This window comes from Oratosquilla oratoria, chromosome 20 (genome assembly GCF_046742065.1).
Source record: "Oratosquilla oratoria isolate Oo_2021 chromosome 20, ASM4674206v1, whole genome shotgun sequence".
In the NCBI taxonomy this organism is placed as follows: domain Eukaryota; kingdom Metazoa; phylum Arthropoda; class Malacostraca; order Stomatopoda; family Squillidae; genus Oratosquilla; species Oratosquilla oratoria.
Window position 1 is genome coordinate 51,671,477 of NC_134796.1, and position 19,672 is coordinate 51,691,148.

At 46.9% G+C, this 19,672-nt stretch overlaps 1 protein-coding gene across 8 annotated transcripts in view; it reads right to left on the minus strand.

Annotated features, from left to right (window-relative positions):
• Window positions 1–19,672, minus strand: part of Esyt2 (extended synaptotagmin-like protein 2) — an 82,904-nt gene that overhangs the window by 52,561 nt on the left and 10,671 nt on the right. For all 8 annotated transcript variants that reach the window (XM_076204106.1, XM_076204103.1, XM_076204105.1 and 5 more), the window contains exon 2: window positions 327–368. In XM_076204106.1, coding sequence (XP_076060221.1) covers window positions 327–368 — 42 coding nt within the window. The remainder of the gene's footprint in view (window positions 1–326; window positions 369–19,672) is intronic.

The window sequence follows — 19,672 nt, forward strand, 5'->3', positions numbered from 1 at the left end:
GAGGGGGAGGGGAGTGAGAGGGGGAGGGGGAGAGCAGGAGACGAGGGGGAGAGTGGGGAAGAGGAGAGAAGAGACAGAGGGGAGGTGTGGAGTACGAGAGAGATAAGCGATGATATTAGATCGAAAGAGGGGATATGAAGGAGGGAGAGAGAGGGACCGAGGGGAGAGAGAGGAGGAGGGAGAGAGCGAGAGAGAGACTGAAAGATACCAAGAGAGACCGAGAGAATTCGAAAAAGACAGAGACCGCGAGATAGTCTTCATCCCGGGCAACGACCGGGACCCACGAAGGGCAACGACGACGACGTCTGATGCCGACGACGACTCACCTTGTTGAGCCACTCGACCCGCTCCATGTCCGGGAATGTCACCTGCAACGGGAAGAACAAGTGTCAACATCATTGTGAGACCTGACTACTCAAAATACAAATAAATAAATAAATAAAATAATAATAATAATAATAATAAAATAAAAAATAAAAATAAATAAATAAAATCACAATTACCCTAATTACTTAAATTAAAAATTATTCAAAGACCTAAAAAGGCACTCAATGACCTTTAAACAGCATTGAAAGACCTTAAAAACCAATCAGACATTTAAAAAATATTCATGGGCCTTAAAAGTACTTATAGGCCTTAAACATACTTACACCTTAAAAGTTCTTATAGACCTTAAAAATACTTATAAACCTTAAAAATCTGTACTTTTGGTTTTTATCAGGTATGGAAGACCAAAATCCCCTTCACCCTATCCCGTGGCACATTTCCTCGACTTCCGCCCTAGCGCTCCCCCCCCCTCCCCCGTCATCATCGGGTGCTACTGGCGTTCCCTTCAGGAGAAAAAAAGGTTCTGTCCTATCTCGATCTATCTCCCCCCTCCTTCCGTATCGTGTGGCATGTCTCCTTTGCCTTAGGTTGTTGTCAGGTTATTTCATTTCTGTGACACTTCGCTCCCCCTCCCCCATCTGCACGGGCACAAAGCCCGTGGGAGTGACATTTCACCACCACCCCAAAAAATCCCACCTCTCCCGGTAGTGCGAATGGGGTCGGTTCCACAAATTTAGTTGGCGCTTTGTGGTCGCAAAGTACTTCCTATGAAGGCCATAGCATGAACTAACTGTAGTTCCTAAAGATGAAATAAAAATAAATAAATGAAAAAAATAAGAAATAAAACACCGGAGTTTCCTTCTGGCAAGCTGAAATAACCAGGCGGCACTCAAGAAAAAAATACAAGATTCCCACCACTTACAGGTTGGGTCAGCCGAGATGAACGTATTTGCACAATTTTTTCTTTTCTTTTCTTTTAGTATCTAAACCCTCTCTGGTTGGTTTCCTTTCCCAATATTTATTCTACAGCACACAATTCTGACTCCGACTAGCACCTGAGCACTTGTGCCGTTACCAGAATACTGTACAGCACACTGACGACCACGAGGGGGGGAGGGGGGTCCACAGGTACGGGCACCCACATGTGCATCTCCCCCATCCCCAAACACACACACACACACACACACACACACACACACCTGTGCCTAGGCACTCCAAAGAAATTCATGCAAGCGTAACTTTCCCCAACATGTTAACGCCCCTCACCCCTCCGGGACCCTTTGATGTCAATGGCCAACAGTAGTTTAAAAGAGAAAGAGAAAGAGAGAGAAAGAAAGAAAAAGAGAGAGACCGACAAGATACACTATACATTAACACCCTTATGGTCAGCAGGAATACAGACTATTTATCATGACGTTGGGTCATGGAGCCTCGAAGATTCATTTGAAATTGTGACCCTAAATAAGTGAATTTATGAACGAATTGATCTCTCGATCCTTTCTGTACCTTGTAACACTATTCCTCTTTTTCTGCCTACCACCAGATTTGATTAATTTTCGTGGCAATCCTCTGGTACTGAATGGGTCTCGGATTAACCCGGTTCCTACCAAATGGCACTTTCTCTCACAGTAGCTGTCGCCAGCCTGACTCGTTCATCTTCGCGGCACCTTCTCAGATGCGAAGATGTTGAAGTTTTGCTTCTTGCTAATTTCATTCAGCTTCCAAGGTACATCTGGTCTGCACAAGACACTACTTGTACTAGTTAAGGTTTATACTTCACATCAAGCCAGTGGCCAAATCCCCATTCGTCCGGATCAATGATGCCAATGAACTACAAGTGTCAGTAATCTACAGTGGTTACCAACATCAAGGGACCCGTGCGGATAATTGTGACGAGTACATCTACAAAGCTCTTCATCCCTATTACAAGAGGACAAACACCTCATTCTTTTGCCTTTATTCTTCGTAAAAGAAAATATGGAGCGTGGGGATCCCTAGTCCCCTCGCTCAGATTTCTTTAAATTACTTTTACAAGCAAGGGAACATGGTGGCGGTATTCTTGTCCCCTGCTACAGGGTGATATAGGGAAATGAAGAGTTGGGAGTCACATGGCTTGTACTGTAGATATTACTAAAGAAAGGTTGAGGGGAATTCGGAGGTTCAGATTTTTCTATCTGCAATTTTTTGCACTTTTATTAAAACAAGAAACTTAAAGACTGCTGAATTGAATGTTTCCTGCTTTCACATACACGCTGCTTCAACAGCACAGCAGAACAGATTGTGAAATATACTGGGACTGAGTCATATAAACGTACATGCACAGGTCGCATGCTAATGCAGCTGCTGTCAGCGTTGCTAGCTCGATTTTGACGACGACCACGACCACGACAACGACGACGACAGGTGAGAATTTATTCCAACTACGAGAAAGCTACAAAAAAGTCCGGAGTCAATGATCTATGGTTACCAGGGGCGGCGCCGGGTGCCAGGGTGTCGCCAGCGAACTCAGGGTGCAACTTCATCCACATTGCACCGAACTATCGCAGTGCAACAGAGACCTTCCTAACGAGGTGTTATCACGGCAAGCAAAGCTATGTGTGTGTGTGTGTGTGTGTGTGTGTGTGTGTGTGTGTGTGTGTGTGTGTGTGTGTGTGTGTGTGTGTGTGTGTGTGTGTGTGTGTGATTCACCATGGTCTTGGATCACGTGTCGGACTCATGATCGACAGTTTTTACCCACCCGGAAGAGAGCTCAGAGCTCGTATATGACCGATCTATAGGTAAGGCACCTTGCAAGCACACACACAACTCCTCGCCCACGAGAGTTGGAGTAACGACTCGTAGTGCAGCGATACTGAAACTATCTCAGCCCTGGGCGGGATTCGAACCCGGACCACCGTAATGGCGGCCGCGATCGTTACCACTGCCACACGGGACGTGTGTGTGTGTACGTACGCGCGCGTGCGTGATTCACCTTAGTCTTTGGATCACGTGTTGGACTCGTGATCGACAGCTATTTCCCTCCCGGAAGAGAGCTCAGTGTGTGTGTGTACGCGCAACGGAGGCTACGCCATAATCAGGAAATTAAAATGCAAATATCATCTGCTATCAACGATATGCATCTTCACTGCCTGGAATACCACAGACCCACAGCGGCCAGCAACGATCCTCGAAAAAGAGATACTCATGTCTACTCGTACAAGTCTACAAGTATGCCTAGAACCTTGAAAGTTGTTTAGCGGATGTCCACTGCTCAGACGCGCAAGCAACCAAGCATAAATAAGCCCGTGCACATACTGGAGCAGACGCCACAAACGTATTACCGTTTTCTAACCGCCACTACTGCCAAGTCTCCTCGACACAAACTAACTTCGCAGACATCAGGAAGAAAAAATACAAAAAAAAAAATTCAGTCTTTTTTTCTGTTCATATTTCTGAATTGTCGTCTTCTTCATTTGTGCCAAGGATCTCTTTCAAATGATAGTCTTATGGAGGTATATTTCTCAAGAAATAAGACGTGATGGTCACTATATCATCTTTGAGAGGCTGCTTTGAAACTTTTGTGTCGTTTTCTGTTAACGCATCCAAACCAACTTGTCCCTCTTGGTCTTAAGTATGATATATATTGTCAGGCCCATATTGTGAACAACGTCCAATTCTCATAGTTTGTCTTGCAAGCCATAACAGCTTAGTTCGACAGAATGCGTCGTGCAAAGGCAGTAGATTTTTTGTTTGCACCCAATCAAAACTAGATACTACTCTTAAAATATCCAAAGACACATTACTTTACGTTTTATGTCATCAATGTGACTCGACCAAGTCACATTTTGGTAAGGTAAGATTTCAGTTTAAAATTAAATTTGGCACCAGCTCCTCATGTCTACTTTCTGTGAAACGTACTGCCACTGTCTTTGTGATACATAAATTAAAACCATTCCTTGTTGCCCATTTAGATATACTGTAGCATTGATGGATCTCTGTAAATATCGACAAGCAGAAAGGGTCGTCATACGTTATAACGTATATTACAAAATCAACAAACAAACCCTTTCACTTGTGGAGAAAAAGGACCAGTAATTCCAATGGCAACAGCAAAACAAATAACGACCAAAACACTACCTTGGCCGCCTTCTTGGCAGACGGAAGGAAGACCGGGCACCCACACGCACACTAAATAAGCTATTTGATAAAAAACGAGTTTAATAAACTTATTTTTCCCTTTTAAGCCCATCTTGTAAAACTGCGTATGCCATGTCATCAGGTGGTGTCACAGAAACCTTTTCTATAAAAAAAAAAATTGCCTGTGGCAGCAAGTCTTTGTTCGATTTGGTTTGAAAGCTTTACAAGTGGATCCAACGTGCTTCTGTTTTTTCCGGATTCCTCATTGGTGAGGAAACAATTTTTTTTTTATTCTGAGTACCACACCAAGTGTGAATTTATCATTTTTTTTCATAACATTACAAACACACTTTGTCCTATTGAGAGATAACTAGTGGGTTGAAGAGTGATTTTTGAAGGTTTTTGGACAGGAATTAGGATAGAAATTTCCAGCCTTTCGGAAGCATTCCCGTTTCCCATATCTTATTGGTGATTTTTAAAAGGAAAAGTTTGGTCTCAGGTGGAAGTTGGCGTATCATACCGTATATAATTCCATCCTCTCCAAGAGAAGGGTCTTCAGTGGATGACAGGGTATCTTGAAGTTCACAGAGAGAGCTGGACATTATATTCGTCTGATGAATTAGATGAGAAATCTAAGGCAATTTGGGAGAGGTTTATTCTTTGAAATTCTTCAGCAATTATTTGGGCTGGAAACCTGTGAAAAATGCTTCCCCAATGCATCGACTACCTCATCAGGATCTGTATCTGTTACAATACCGTCGTTTATCTTTAATGTTGGAGAGGGTGGAGGTACAAAATTTCCACTTAGATTACGTATCTTCCTCCACACAAATATTGGTGTCTGACGTAATGACATTAATACAATACATCCAAGACTCTCTAATGGATTTAGGATAGTATCCGAGTTTCTTGGTCGAAGCCCGTTGATATAATCTTAGATGTTTGAAAGCCGCTGTTTTTATATCTTCCAAAGCATTTCCTCTCAACTTTACGAAGAATAGAGGTCTTGTCCCACCAGGGAACCGATGGCCGTTGGGGCTTATTTCCGGGTCTGGGTAACGATTCCTCAGCAGTATTTATAATCTCCGCAAAGTCTATGCCTCCAGATGAGAGGGAAAGGTCTCAAATTCTCTACCTGATTATATCTATTCCAGTAGACCTCCTTTTTCTTCCATTTGGGAGGGGAACTAGCTGGTATATTTTCAGAGAACTTTAAATGGATTGGGTAATGATTGCTACCATGCAGAACATTGTTAACAGACCATATGAATTCCACTGCGATATTAGGGGAGCGTATACTTAGGTCAATAGCGGAATACGTATTGATATGAACATTACAACGATGGGTCAATGATAAAGTTTTTCATTGGCGTTCAAGATGTTCTCAACAATGCTTCCGTGCATATTTAAATGGTTGCTACCCCAAAGAGAATTGTGTGCATTGAAGTCACCAAGGAGTATAAAGGGGGAAGGAAGTTGATTAATCAAATTCTGTGGATCAGAGTTGGTGAAACCAATTGCACCAGGTATATAGACTGAGCATATATTTATACATTTCCCAGGTATAGCTTTGATCGCTACAACTTGAAGAGGGATTTAGTTGGATGACTGAGTGATGTATCGACTTTTTAATGACAATTGCAGCACCTCCATGTGCCACCTGGGGGTGGGCAATGAATTGCATATATTGCAATTCAAACCTGGGTTGAAATATGCATTGCCTAATTTTGTTTCTTGAAGGCAGATAATGTCGGGGTTAAGGTCTTTCATTAGTACCTTCAGTTCTTCTGCCTGAGTACGGAGACCTAGGCAGTTCCACTGGAGGATATCGAAGGCGATAATTGTTTTTATCTGGGATTTAATTTCGTTAAGAGGAAGAAAATAAAAACTTAAATAAAGCAAGAGGCGAATAGAGGACCAGGCTTAGTCTGGGTGCTCAGGGTTGGCCTTAACGGCATGGTTAGACTTGCTGGGGTGAAAAATTCACCCTGCCGTCTTTGCCCAACCCATCCTTGCAACACACAAGTCCCTCGACTACATCAAAGTGCTGGGCCAATGGAGGGGCGCAAGGTATAGAAATGAACGACTGGTACCCGCTTGTGGTTCTGTAAGATTGGAGGGAGAGGGTCAGAGAGAATCATCTCCCCGCTGCCCATTTTCATAACTCTGTCTCCGGACAGGGCTGAATATATATACCAACTTAGTGGATTTCTTCCACCTTTCCACATGTAGGAAGATTATCACTGCCTAGTTCCCTGCAACTAATCTCAAGCAACGACAACTAATACAACGGATAGACAAATGGTCCAAAATTTCTTCCCAAAGACATCCCGTGAACCGTTAGCAGCCACTATGGGATTGTGCGAGTTTAATCAGTGAAACTCGAGGAAATATTTTTTGCAAACTATAGTTTTCGAAGTCCTTCATCACCCTAACGAAAGAGTCAAGACATGGAATAATACTTTCGACTTCATTATTCATTGATCTCCCTGGTCGTCCTCCAATACACAAGGGAGGCGGAGCTTGAGTGACGTCACAGTGCCCAATCCAATCACGAGATCACAACCAACTGAAAGCGACTTGACATGTTGACTCGACATTTTAAAATGTGGACAGACGTTGTATATTTTCATTTTCTAGATACACACACAGTACACAAAGGGCTTGGAACAAATTCAGCCCCAAGTTACAGATACACCTGAAAGAGAACTGAAAATGGAACTGTTGGTATTCTTTCTACAATTTGACCAACAGTACAGGGTATAACCAGCCAGAAATACCAAACATTCACCGTTACAGTACATCCAACTGGTGTAAGAAACGCATCCACCCAGGTATGCCAACAATTTCTTTGTTCAAAAGAACAAAGTGATAAAACTTCGCTGACAGGAAATGTGCTTATATGCACGTACAGGCACATGGCCACGCGCCTCAATGACGTATTCAAGGGGATGCCAACCCCCTTAAACTCAAGTTAAATACTAACACTATAGTTGCAATTATTGCGATTTGAAAAACACATACTGAACATACGTGGAAAGTTAAATCTCCCAATTTCTTATATCAAAAGAAAGGAGGCTACCTGGTGAAACTGTATCATCATCATCGTCGTCATCGTTATCATCATCATATTATGTTACTCATTCTTCAAATATAATTACATATCACTATCATATTGTTACATCATTATTTCATTTGAAGTAAGAAAAAATCAGTGCACACACGACTATAAGCTCAAGTGGTATGCAAGCAGGAATGCGGAATTTCTCGCCAGGACGAGAGAAAGATCCTCATGCGCCACGCACCATCATGCATGAACGGTGCAACCCGCACGCCGCCATGTTGCCGGAAATGCGTCAGCTGCCGCCCACTACTACAGGACAGTCGCGACCAAAGATCCGACTTAACAAATTTACTGACAATGCCAAGTTTGACACGTTTTAAGGAGGTGACAAGTCCAGGCGATTTGATTCGCCTTTGGGAAAACTTTTTCCTTATAATGTAAAGAGTTCGACGACTAACTCCACTGAATTATGTCGATCAATTCAAACCTGTATTTAAGCGGATTAGCTGTACCAAACATCAACACATATACCTGAAAAAACAATCTCTTAACACTGGATTTTTTCAAATAACGATCTTACTCCACTCCCATCCACCCTCTTATCTTGGCACCTCCTGGATGACGGGTCATCCCTGCACCTCGCCCATTGCCCTGGGTCAGAAGCAGTGTCGCAAGACACAACACATCCACAGCAAGGCCGCTTCATTAAATCGGCGACCCCCTCTCCCCACCATCTCAGTTCTCTCATGCAGAAAAGGAGACGGGGAGAAACCCCTTCGGGCTGCGTTTATTTCTCACACATATTCCCTCACCCCCACCCATTCCACCTCATGCATCACAGCATCATCCATATACAACAATTCTCCATTCACCCCTCTTTTTTGTCCTCTCCCGTCCTTCCTCAATAGTCATTCCCCGCTTTCCCAAAGCCCCTTTTACCCCATCCATCCATCTCATCCTTGGTCGACCCCTCATGTTCACTCCTTCCACCTCTGCCTTCCACACCTCTTTTACTAGTCTTCACTCATTCTTTCCATGTGTCCAAACCATCCCAATACTCTTTCATCCACCCTGCCTCCCAACTCCCTTTCCACCCCTGTTCTCCTCCTCACCTTCTCATTTCTCATTGTCCAGCCTAGTAACCCCTATCATACCTCTCAGGCACCTCAGACCCACAGTGTTACTTTTTATTTTTCCTCCTCGCTCTCTCGGCACCCCTAGCGAGGCTCAACCGTTATCGACACAGCCGATATGACGTCACATCCACAGCTCAAACTTATCCGATTTACTGCCTTTCACACTCGCCATAAAGTCACTAATACATCATATCAGGTCCCCAGCTACCGACTATTACTGCTACTATTTCTCGATGAATCTCCAAATCACCTGTTGCGTTGAAAACTACTTTGCAGTGTCGAACCAGTTTTTGTGTTGATGTCGCTATTTAGAAATGACGTCAGGCTTCCCAGCAACCCCCCACCACCCACCCTTCCCCTCCCCTGCGCGGGAGATCAAGCCTTGCACGTGCCTTCAGGCAACAACCAAAGTCACACGGGTGAACGAACACTTTGTTGCTTATCTTCTGTATTCCTTTCATCTCATCACTCACTTCGAAGGTGCATGCAATAAAGAAAGTAAACTCACGCATATTATCTATCACAATGCGTGCAGGGGAGTATGCCTACTGTATGTGCATGCACCGCGCGCGCATCACTGTATTGCCTGTGACCCGAACGGTGTTGTGTGGGTCGGGATGACCAACTATATTATCGAAGAGGTGCTAAGATGGGATAATATAGGTTTGGATGAATATAGGGTGGGTGTCGGTCTAAGCCACCTTTTGATAAGCTGGATAAGGCCCTTTAGTATGAACTATATATGCGTAAACACACACACACATATATTATATACATACACATAGGCCTATACAATTGTCTGCAGTTGCCATGTTGCTGTTGCTGGAATGAATATGAATGACAGACAGATGGAAGCATATAAATGTCTGTACAGAAAAGTTGAGAAATAGGTATTTAGGGATTAATGAAAAAAAAAAAAGAATGGATGATTGTACCCATGGCGCTGTATGAAACTCGAAATATTTGGAGAGCAGACAGGAAGAGGTGCAATGCTTCTGAGAGAATGCAATGTTTAAGACACATAATACGTTGTTACAAGAATAGACAAAGGTGGAGGTAGAGTGAGGCAGAGAATCCGGGGATGGGAAGAGTCTGTGAGAGGCTACAGAGCGCCATGGTGGGCATTTGGGCATAATATGAAACGAATGAACGAGGAAAGGTTATTTTGCAATGCAAGTGTGGGAAAACACAAGTGAGCTTGAGAGGAAGACCAAGAATGAGATGGACGGAGAAGCTAAAGTGAGCTTTGAATATACTTGGATGTCTGACGAGGAGAGGAAAGGAGAGGAAAGAGAGGGGGAGAGGGAGAGGGAGAGGGAGAGGGAGAGGGAGAGAGAGAGAGAGAGAGAGAGAGAGAGAGAGAGAGAGAGAGAGAGAGAGAGAGAGAGAGAGAGAGAGAGAGAGAGAGGAGAGAGAGAGGAGAGAGAGAGGAGAGAGAGGAGAGAGAGAGAGAGAGAACAGGGCTGGGTGCAAACACTTGAAATGATCTTCATATTCATCAATGACTTCATGGATGGAACAAGTACCTCCGATAATCTATTCACTGATAACCCTGAAATCATGGAGGAAAACGAGTAAGGTTGTAAAATGCTCCAGGAAGATCACAAGGTTAACACATGGTGCCAGGAATGGAAAGTGAAATCTAATTAAGAGAAAAGGGAAAATGCTGGAAATTGACAAGAATAAGAAGAGTTTTACAATGGATAAATATCTCAGTCTTGTTTGAAGATTTGTAACCCGAAAAACGTTAATTGAATAACAGAAAAAAACTCAAACATAAATGAGGAATTTGACTAACAATATATATGATCATAATTATTGAAAATCTTATCGATTTCCACATAAAAAAAAATACACAATACAAAGAGCGGCAATTAGAATGATCCAGCGATTGGCTGATAAAATGAACGACAGATAAGATTTTGCTGACAAAAGAACAGATGATAAAGAAATGATATTAGAACCATATTTAGAACAAAAAATAAAAAATATATAAAATAAAAAATATGGAATGAAAATACCAAAATAACATAAAAGACAGAACGCTAGAAGGATGTTAAAAAATCTAGCTTTTCGCACAAATGTGTTTATGTCAACTAATTGGGAGAAAATCTAGACAGACACACCAACACTGCTCCGTCCGACTGGATCAGTGTGGTTTTTCCACTGGATGGCTCCTGTACCATGCCATTGTTGTCTGTTCATGCCATGTTACTTCAGATTATCTCTTTCTTTTATCATTTAAGTCACGTAGTCTCGGAGTGTCCTTTCGGATGTGTTCAGTTCTCCTGTTCTTCTAGGCAGTCCTGCCTCTGGCATTCCATCGAACATGACCAAATATAGATATTGTATATCATGGTATATACATATGGATGTACACACATCCACATGCGCACACACACACGCACTATATGTCCTGGAAGAGTACTGCCGACGTGCTAGTCTACAGTGTCCATATTTATGGAAAACATCAGTCGACATGACGTCACGTAACTCTCAGACTGATCTGATACAAAGACAAGACGTTTTGACGTCACTCAAGCTTTGCCGCCAGACACGTTGACACTTAGTACACTTGTGCTTTGAGCAGTTTTTTCTATACAATGTCGAAATAAACACAGACGTTTCGCTTATTTTTTTTTTCAATAGATTTGACTGTAACCGCCATTTTCATACAAAATGGTATATTCCATGCAACGGACGGTGTAACGAGTTTAGAGGCATTAATGGCTTCTCCATCGGCGTCCACTAAGAAGCACGAGCTCAAGATCTCTTCCTACTAATCATCATGGACTAGTTTACCAATGCTTCTATCCTTACCCAGTGATATAGAAAAAGACCCGAGTTTCTTCCAATACAGAAGAAAGGGAAAAACAGGAGGATCACAGCAGGCTACAGTGGGGTTGACATCGCAAGGTTTGTCGTCGTTAGAATCTTAGGCTTCGAAATATTTTACATTAAAACGGTAAAACTCCCAATTCTTTGACAGACTGATCTAATCAATTTTAAAAACTATTATAACAACAACAACAACGATAATAATATCACAACGCTTTGACAACAGGCCGAAGCTACAAGAAAACCTCTCAACCGACCAATACAAAGAAAATTGAAAGATTAATTTCCTACACTTGACATCCATTTATGATGGTAGTTTTACGATCGCAGTCTAACTAATTCACCCCCCATAAAAGGCCCGGGCCTCTCCGGGTAACACCCGTCCTTCAAGTCGCAGGTCCGGAGTCTCCTAGGCAATCATCTTGTTAAAAGTCGACGCGTCCTAGAGGCTTCCAACAGCTCACAGGCCCCTCTCTTATGAAATACTGTTCCTTAACCCCCTACATACCGCATAGCCTTTATCTTTTCATCTTGTCAATTCTTATTTTCATTTATTTATTTCATATAGTAATTTATTCATCTATTTATCTATTCATTAATATATTTTTACGTTTTTAGTTCTCGTTAGTGCCCAGACAATTTTACTCAAAATGGTCTCCACTCAGTTCCCCATTCAGGACTTCAGATCATCTTGTTCAGCGTTGCATAGAACTTCATCCAACCCACTCAAGTTCGCTTCATCACTGCAGAAAATCGCAAGGCCTGGGCAGATTGCTTTTGGTCACATGTGGACCCTCTTTTGAATATGACGTAGACCCCGAGGGACCCCAGGAAGACTCGCTGGGTACCACTACTCTAGAAACACAAACATGCAGAAAGAGAATGAGAGAGAGAGAGAGAGAGAGAGAGAGAGAGAGAGAGAGAGAGAGAGAGAGAGAGAGAGAGAGAGAGAGAGAGAACGAGAACGAGAGTGAGAGTGAGCGAGAATGAGTGAGTGAGAAAGCAGCAGCGAGAGTGTGAGGGGAAGAGAGCGAGAGATAAAAAGAGAGCGAGAGAAAGAGACGACGTGTACTTGGGGCAGCGCACCACTCAAGATCAAGGCCAAGGGCGAGTGGTTGTCGAGGAGGAGGAGGAGGAGGAGGAGGAGGAGGAGGAGGAGGAGGAGGAGGAGGAGGAGGAGGAGGAGGATTAGGAGGAGGAGGAGGAGGAGGAGGAGGAGGAGGAGGAGGAGGAGGAGGAGGAGGAGGAGGAGGAGCAGAAGGGAGGAGGAGGAGGAGGAGCCGCCCGAGGTAGCTGCAGGCCAGATCGGTAAATTAGGATGACGATATCGCCCGAGCTCGCCGTCATTTCCCTCATCCTGAGGTTTCGGGTTTGGCCATTTTCGGTTAGGATAGGACAGGTTTCGCCAAAAAGTGGCTAGGATAGACCAAATACCGCCATGTTGGCGGTGGTGCTTATCGAACACGGCGTATTTTCTTCTGCGGTGGCGGAGATATCGTCGTCTTGAGCGGCGATATTCTCGTCTTGTTTCCCGTCAAATGGATGTTGAATTCCGCCACTTCACCCATTTCCCCCGCCAAACTTTGCAAGCACGTTTGCTGTAGTGGTTAGAGTTGTGGGCTGCCAAGCTACGATACCAAGCTCAACCGCCCCCTCCCTTTTGAACATGAAAACTTCCACTGATACTACGAGCCGTGTTCCCATTGAGCAAAGGTACAAGATTGGTGTGTATTAAGTGTGTAAATTTCATTATCCATATATCAAACTTTATGACCTCTGAATTCTGATTCGGTAGGATAGTGGCTGTCGATCCCGAGTCCAGCACGTGATCCACGTGCCTGGGCGCCCGTTTGTGGCCTGCTTGTGGCCTGCGTACGAGGAACCGTGCCAAAGCGCTCGTCTCCTGAAATGAAATCTATATTGGGGGTCCGTCCGTACATGTCCCGGCATGGGAATACCTGCCGTCCTCTACTGGGCGTTGGCACTAGGCGAGGTGTGGGCACTAGGCTAGGTGTGGCACTGCATGGCGTTGGCGTTTGACTAGGTGTGGGCACTGGGCTAGGCGCGAAGGTGCAGGCCATTGGCACTGCACGTGTCCACTGATCTGAGCGTGACACTGCAGGCTATGGGCATTGCACGTGGCCACTGAGCTGGGTGACACTGCAGGCCATGGGCACTGCACGTGGTCACTGACCTAGGCATGACACTGCAGGTCATGGGCGCCGAGTTTGGTATGGCACTGCAAGTCACGAGCACTGGGCTGAATATGGCAATGCAAGTCGTGGGTTCAGTGTGGCACTGAAGGTCGTGGGCACTGGGTTGGATGTAGCACTGCAGGTCTGAACAGAACACCCGACTTCAGACGATATTATCATATCAGATTGGGGCAGAGGAAACGTCTTCCGATGTGGACAAACAGGGCTCTCCTCTCCTTCAACGACATTTTTCTTTTTTCTTTCTCTTTCTTCCCTTCTGGTACATTCAACATTCGTCAATAAAAGTAAACTCGTCTGGAAATTTCGTTCCCCTTACTCCTTCTAGAACAGCTTTAAACATTCTTCGTCCACGTAAGCAAACTTCTCGTGCAGTTTCAATAAAGTTTTGTGTTCTAAACAGTCTTCGAAACGAACCATAACTCAGCAGTTTACTCTATACTGTGATGTACACTCTCTTCGCATAAAGAACGGATTTTCACGTTAAGAGTAACCTGACTGCGCTTTTGAACAAGATGGTAGTCCAAAGCTCTTTGTTCTCAAAGCTTCTTTTCCTACTACCCATCCTCAGCCTCTCCGTTGGGACGTCATTGAAGTACCTAATAAACAGCGTTTCTACCATTGGGGCCGCACCGAAGAGGAGGTGCAGTCGTCTGGATGTCGTCAACGAGAGGTAAAAGTGACCAACGTGTGTATGTGTGTGTGTATACAGAGAGAGATGGGGGAGAAAGAGCTGAGGGGAGAGATGGGAGAGAGACGGGGCGAGATGGGGCGAGATGGGAGGGAGCGAGAGAGACGAGGGAGGGAGCGAGAGAGACGAGGGAGGGAGCGACAGAGACGAGGGAGGGAGCGACAGAGACGAGGGAGGGAGCGAGAGACACGAGGGAGGGAGCGAGAGACACGAGGGAGGGAGCGAGAGACACGAGGGAGGGAGCGAGAGAGACGAGGGAGGGAGCGACAGAGACGAGGGAGGGAGCGAGAGACACGAGGGAGGGAGCGAGAGACACGAGGGAGGGAGCGAGAGACACGAGGGAGGGAGCGACAGAGACGAGGGAGGGAGCGACAGAGACGAGGGAGGGAGCGACAGAGACGAGGGAGGGAGCGAGAGAGACGAGGGAGGGAGCGAGACGAGGGAGGGAGCGAGAGAGACGAGGGAGGGAGCGAGAGAGACGAGGGAGGGAGCGACAGAGACGAGGGAGGGAGCGACAGAGACGAGGGAGGGAGCGAGAGAGACGAGGGAGGGAGCGAGAGAGACGAGGGAGGGAGCGAGAGAGACGAGGGAGGGAGCGAGAGAGACGAGGGAGGGAGCGAGAGAGACGAGGGAGGGAGCGAGAGAGACGAGGGAGGGAGCGAGAGAGACGAGGGAGGGAGCGAGAGAGAGACGAGGGAGGGAGCGAGAGAGACGAGGGAGGGAGCGAGAGAGACGAGGGAGGGAGCGAGAGAGACGAGGGAGGGAGCGAGAGAGAGGAGGGAGGGAGCGAGAGAGAGGAGGGAGGGAGCGAGAGAGAGGAGGGAGGGAGCGAGAGAGAGGAGGGAGGGAGCGAGAGAGAGGAGGGAGGGAGCGAGAGAGAGGAGGGAGGGAGCGAGAGAGAGGAGGGAGGGAGCGAGAGAGAGGAGGGAGGGAGCGAGAGAGAGGAGGGAGGGAGCGAGAGAGAGGAGGGAGGGAGCGAGAGAGAGGAGGGAGGGAGCGAGAGAGAGGAGGGAGGGAGCGAGAGAGAGGAGGGAGGGAGCGAGAGAGAGGAGGGAGGGAGCGAGAGAGGAGGGAGGGAGCGAGAGAGGAGGGAGGGAGCGAGAGAGAGGAGGGAGCGCGAGAGAGAGGAGGGAGCGAGAGAGAGGAGGGAGGGAGCGAGAGAGAGGAGGGAGGGAGCGAGAGAGAGGAGGGAGGGAGCGAGAGAGAGGAGGGAGGGAGCGAGAGAGAGGAGGGAGGGAGCGAGAGAACGAGAGAAGGGAGCGAGAGAACGAGAGAAGGGAGCGAGAGAACGAGAGAAGGGAGGGAGAGAGGGAGCGAGAGAACGAGAGAAGGGAGCGAGAGAACGAGAGAAGGGAGGGAGAGAGGGAGGGAGGGAGAGAGGGAGGGGGGGAGGGAGGGAGGGAGGGAGGGAGAGAGGGAGGGAGGGAGAGAGGGAGGGAGAGAGGGAGGGAGGGAGAGAGCGAGAGAACGAGAGAAGGGAGGGAGGGAGGGAGGGAGCGAGAGAACGAGAGAAGGGAGGGAGGGAGAGAGGGAGCGAGAGAACGAGAGAAGGGAGGGAGGGAGAGAACGAGAGAAGGGAGGGAGGGAGGGAGAGAACGAGAGAAGGGAGGGAGGGAGGGAGGGAGGGAGGGAACGAGAGAACGAGAGAAGGGAGGGAGGGAGGGAGAGAACGACCGAGAGGAGGGAGAGAAGGGAGGGAGGGAGGGAGCGAGAGAACGAGAGAAGGGAGGGAGGGAGGGAGCGAGAGAACGAGAGAAGGGAGGGAGGGAGGGAGCGAGAGAACGAGAGAAGGGAGGGAGGGAGGGAGCGAGAGAACGAGAGAAGGGAGGGAGGGAGGGAGCGAGAGAACGAGAGAAGGGAGGGAGGGAGGGAGCGAGAGAACGAGAGAAGGGAGGAAGGGAGGGAGCGAGAGAACGAGAGAAGGGAGGGAGGGAGGGAGCGAGAGAACGAGAGAAGGGAGGGAGGGAGCGAGAGAACGAGAGAAGGGAGGGAGGGAGCGAGAGAACGAGAGAAGGGAGGGAGGGAGCGAGAGAACGAGAGAAGTGAGGGAGGGAACGAGAAGGGAGGGAGGGAACGAGAAGGGAGGGAGGGAGCGAGGGAACGAGAGAAGGAGCGAGAGCGAGAGAACGAGAGAAGGAGCGAGAGCGAGAGAACGAGAGAAGGGAGGGAGGGAACGAGAGAAGGAGCGAGAGAGAGAGAGAGAAAGGGAAGGAAGGAGCAAGAGAGAAGGGAGGGAGCGAGAGGGTAGAGAGGAGAGGGAGGGAGGGAGGGAGGGTGGGGGAGCGAGGAGAGATAGAGGGAGGGAGGGAGGGGGAGAGAGAGAGGGAGGGAGAGAGAGAGAGAGGGATGGGGGAGAGAGAGAGAGGGATGGGGGAGAGAGAGAGAGGGATGGGGGAGAGAGAGAGAGGGATGGGGGCGAGAGAGAGAGGGATGGGGGCGAGAGAGAGAGGGATGGGGGAGAGAGGGATGTGGGGGAGGGAGGGATGTGGGGGAGAGAGAGGGATGGGGGGGGGAGAGAGAGGGATGGGGGAGATGGAGAGAGGGATGGGGGCGAGAGAGAGAGGGATGGGGGAGAGAAAGGGATGGGGGCGAGAGAGAGAGGGATGGGGGAGAGAAAGGGATGGTGGGGAGAGAAAGGGATGGTGGGGAGAGAAAGGGATGGTGGGGAGAGAGATATGGGGGAGAGAAAGAGAGAGAGAGAGAGAGAGAGAGAGAGAGAGAGAGAGAGAGAGAGAGAGAGAGAGAGAGAGAGAGAGAGAGAGAGAGAGAGAGAGAGAGAGGCTGTAGAGATGAAAGACAAGAGGGAAAAAAAAAAAAAACGTAGGGAGGAAATAAATTTGAGAAAGAGACAGCAACTGGGAGAGCGGAAAGAAAGACACAGAAGAAATAGAAGAGCGAACGAGTGGATATGGTTATGGTGACTGCCCTTGGCAAGGTGCCATGGTCGTCACATAAAGGCCACAGAGGCACTGCCCTCGCCCCCCCCCCCCCGAGAGAACAACCATACCCTACCCTAGTGCCAAACGCCACGGGCGGTGCAACAACCGCCTAAACGACAACCCCCCCTCTCGCCACATCTCTCTATATCTCGCCACATCTCTCTATATCTGTGTGTGTGTGTGTGTGTGTGTGTGTGTGTGTGTGTGTGTGTGTGTGTGTGTGTGTGTGTGTGTGTTCACTTGGTCTTTTGGATCACGTGTTGGACTCGTGATCGACAGCTATTTCCCTCCTGGAAGAGGGCTTAGAGCTCGTAGGTCCGATCTATGGGTAATGCTATGACCTTTCACACACACACACCCCCAACTCCCCGCCCACGAGAGTCAGAGTAACGACCCGAAGTGCAGCGGTACCGAAATAATTTCGGCCCTGGGCCGGATTCGAACCAAGAACTGCGGGCCACTATGGTGGCAGTTCAGCGCTCTACCAACTACGCCACCGAGTCGTATAGTGTGTGTGTGTATTAAATATACCCACTGCGTTTCGTTTTAAGTACAGTTTTGTGGAAATGAACACCTAAATAAATAAATAAATAGCTGATCTAAAAATATGCAATGAAAAATAAACATTCCCGCGTGCAATGAGATGAGAAGAAGGGGTGGGGGGAAAGAATATTTAAGTGACGTCACATCACTGTCAGGATTCGGCCCCAAATCATAGAAAGTGACGTCGTGTCGGCTCTTCCTACACGAGCTGGAAGGCGGGGCTGAGTGACGTCAAATCGTCTTGTCCGCATTTGGATCAAAATTCACGTGAGCTCCAGTATACTGAAGACAGATTCGAATTAAACAAACCGAAACCGATTGATATATGCAATAATATATTATATTTATATATATATTAGGATGCAATATTATCAACCTGTTGCCTCTGCTCTTTTGCAAAAGACCCGCAACCTCAAAGCATCCGGCGTGAATTCCCTATTTGGAACCAGATTATTTTTTGTACTGTTGTTTGTACCGTGTTTAATGTTAGGTCCTGTTAGCTATGCCACTTGCACGATTCGTGCACACAGATAACATACAAATAATATTCACTTTTATCTATACATTTGTAAGAGCAAGTATAAATAAATAAGGATATAAAAATTGGGGAGGGAGGTAGGAGATTTCAAGAGCCTTTCACCGATGTTCACTTGTTTTGTATTTACTGTCGTCAGACGATTTTATTCACATAAGAAAATATCGATCAACAAACTGGATCTGCAGTTTTCATACAGATTTTTCGTAACCTACAACATTTTTTCCTCTCAGTTTCGTGACTAAATTATTTGAGTTTGTGAATCTCCAAGGAGTCGCACACGCACACACGCGCACACACACACAGTCTCAGTATTATCCTCTCATCCGGGAGGGTAACAGCTGTCGATCACGAATCCGACACGTGAACCAAGACCATGGTTACCACACACAACCCCTCCCTCCTTCCCTCTCCCCTCCCCCTCCGTCCAGGAAATTCCACTTCTTTCCACCTCTTGCTCAAGCAATTAAGAAATTCAATATGACGCCGCCTCCTCCCTCCCTCTCTCCTATTAGTCAGCGCCCCTGGAGGAAAATAAATTAAACAAGAATAGTAATAATAGCAATTAATATTATAATTACTACCAATAATAATAATAATAATAATAATAATAAATAATAATAAATCAAGGGCCTCTTTCTCCTTATAAGGGAGGTAAGCAGGCACCCACTCCCACGCATTCCACTACCATTTCCCACCCTTTCCTCCCTCTCATCTTATCTTTTCGTGTATGAAGGATCATCCCTGTCTCATGCCCACTACTCTGGGTCAGAAGCAATGCAGCAAGACATAGCACTTACACAACTATTCTCCACCCACTCTTATCCCCTGCCCTCTCCCTTCCTTGCTCGACGGACAAAACAGAGAAGGTGGGGCTGAGTGACGTCATGTCATGTCCAAATTTCTTCCCCATGGTTTCCATGGGAGGGCCCCAGGAGCGTTGCCGGACGGTATGGGGTTACGGGTTTCTGCCTAGAGAAACTCGAGGTGGCAATCAATTAAAACCACGTCATAAACTTTTATCCAACCCCTGGGGGGGGGGGCACAAACAGGTTCGCAGACGCACGCACTCAAATACGTACACACACGTGTTCACATACACAATGGTGTTCATTCTGCAAATGGTACGCTTGACATCGGTACTCGATCAGACTATAAATCTAAATACATTGATACACACACACACACATATATATATATATATATATATATATATACACACGCATAATTATATATACACACAATCCTATCGCTAGGTAAAGTATGTGAC